This window comes from Adiantum capillus-veneris, chromosome 4 (assembly GCF_014529385.1).
Source record: "Adiantum capillus-veneris isolate H3 chromosome 4, ASM1452938v2, whole genome shotgun sequence".
Classification (NCBI taxonomy): Eukaryota; Viridiplantae; Streptophyta; class Polypodiopsida; order Polypodiales; family Pteridaceae; genus Adiantum; species Adiantum capillus-veneris.
Genome location: NC_140934.1, coordinates 97,946,010 through 97,948,244, shown reverse-complemented (window position 1 = coordinate 97,948,244; position 2,235 = coordinate 97,946,010). Strand labels below are relative to the sequence as shown.

Genomic DNA, 2,235 nt, shown 5'->3' with positions numbered 1-2,235 from the left:
CATGCTCTATTTTAATATTAATCTTGTTTGATATGCTCTATGGTGTACCAACATTTTATATGATGGCGTTCTTGTAGGATTGAAGCGTCAAGCGGCCAACGATGGTGCAAATCGGCTCGTTAAGGTCGCATTGATTTTTACGATTCACACTTTTATGCATTGATCTCAACTTTGTGCACATCTTTAACATTATTATTTTTTTGCGGTGTAGCTACCATGGACTCCAACCCAAATCAATTTTTCGGCTCCCAACGGGAAGATGCCGACCCTATTCTCTCTCAACCCTTGTTATCTCAATCCACTTACTATCCATATCCCCACCCTTCATTCGACATGCCACCTCATGGCTACCAAGCCATGATGAACTCTGCCTCCATCTCTCCTAATTCACCCTTTATGTTTAGACCCCCGAATTATGGTTCTCAGATTCCACCACCTCATCCCTCTCCTTCTCTAAATGCTCATAGCCCACATTCTCCTATGGCTACACACCCTTCTCATCCCTCACCCCCCTTGAGTGCCACTAGTCCTAACTCCAATATGGATGCCGCCCCCGATCATGTGGTGTCCACTCCATCACCCAACCCTACCCCTAATCCCATGCGAGCTTCTCAACCCAAGGCAAGACGTGCCAAATCGACAAAGAGAAAAGAAGTCACCAATGAGGAGGGTGTGCTACAAAACCAAACTGCAACAAAGAAGCCCAAAGCCTCAAAGAAGAAGAGCACCATCGACCTGGGAGACGATGATGAGGGCAACAACAAGAAAAGCAAGTGGAAAGATTGGTGGGTGGACCAACTCATTCATATCCGGGGGGGCATGAATGAGGAGTTCAATAATCTCGAGAAGCAAGGGATCAATCTATGGGCAAAGGTGGCTACTAAACTAGCCGCCACTTATCCTGATTTTGATAAAGATAGTGAAAGTTGCCGCAAAAAGTGGCAAGCAATATCACAACAATACCGTCAAGACAAAGCCCATAACTCAGTTTTTGGTAATGATAGGAGGCATGCATGCAAATGGTTCGACATAGTGGATGAATACTACCATGCCAGAGCCACTGCTACCCCAACAATGGAGGATGTTACCCCAATGGTGACACCTTAGAAGAAAACCCCTCCCCACATCAAGAGAAGACCCAACCTACCCTGTCCTCAAGCCATAAAGTTGCTCCAAAGTACGAGGAGTCCTTGGCCGAGATGGCCGGTACAGGGAAAATTCTCTTGGAGCATCTCAAGGTGACCGCTAGCCAGAAGATTGCCTTGGAGAAGGAGAGGCTCCACATACTAGCTGCAATGCGCATGACTATGAGTGATTTTTTGAAGGAGTCTAGGGGGGGTGACAAGTAGTTTTTTCACAACTTCTATGTTTTTTCAAAGTTTTGTTGTAATTTTTCAAAGCTTTCAAAGCTTGCAGATTTTAACGTTGTGCTTCCGAAGTGTATGAAAATGTCTCAAGGTTTCAAAGTATGATAAAAATGCAGTAAATTAAAGTGGACCATGTACTAAATATCTTGCATCCTTTCAACAATTGCAGGATTCAATGGCCATATCCAAGGAAATGGCTCTCTATTGTGTATGGTTGTGTTCTTTAGCCATTTATGAATTGCTAAAGGAGCCCAGCTTTCGCAATGATGAGTCCATAGTACAAACTTGGTTGCATGTTCGCGAGTGCATGGCATAGTTTGTAAGACTCAAGAAGATCGCCAACCGAAGGAGGGGTCATGAATGATGGCGTGCGTGGGCATACCCACGTCCACAAGGCTTTGTTTGATGCTATCTCCTAAGTGCTTACAATGCTAGCATGTTCAAGCGGCGTCTAAGGGTCAGCAAAGAAACCTTCAATTACCTTTGTGGGAAGCTTGCACCCTTCATGCAGAAGAAATCCACAAACTTTCGCAAGGCTGTGCCAATAGAAGATAGAGTAGCAATCGCTCTTACCAGACTTGCTACTAGAGATGGACTCTTGGGCCTTGGTGACACTTATGGATGTGCCAAGATTAGATCTTGTGAAATTTGACTTGATTTTTGCAAGGCAATCGTGAAATTTGGCCTTAGGGATATGTACATCAGATGGCCCACAAGCTCTTGACTTGCGACATTGGCGTGCGAGTTTGAGGCTGCAAGAGGAATCCCCTTTGTTGTTGGTGCGATAGATGGTTCCCACATTCCCATCATTGCACCAAGGGACAACCATGTCGACTACTTCAATCAAAAAAGTTTCCATTCTATTTTG

The 2,235-nt window shown here is 44.8% G+C and overlaps 1 protein-coding gene across 1 annotated transcript; it reads left to right on the top strand.

Annotated features, from left to right (window-relative positions):
- The first annotated feature begins 216 nt into the window (after positions 1 to 216).
- Positions 217 to 1,107, top strand: LOC147459663 (uncharacterized). The gene has a single exon (XM_086511622.1). It carries the CDS (start codon positions 217 to 219, stop codon positions 1,105 to 1,107), a length of 891 nt encoding a protein of 296 aa, XP_086367748.1.
- Positions 1,108 to 2,235: the final 1,128 nt, after the last annotated feature.

Coding starts and splice junctions, on each gene's coding strand:
- LOC147459663 (XM_086511622.1), top strand. CDS start 217: ATGGACTCCAACCCAAATCAATTTTTCGGCTCCCAACGGGAAGATGCC.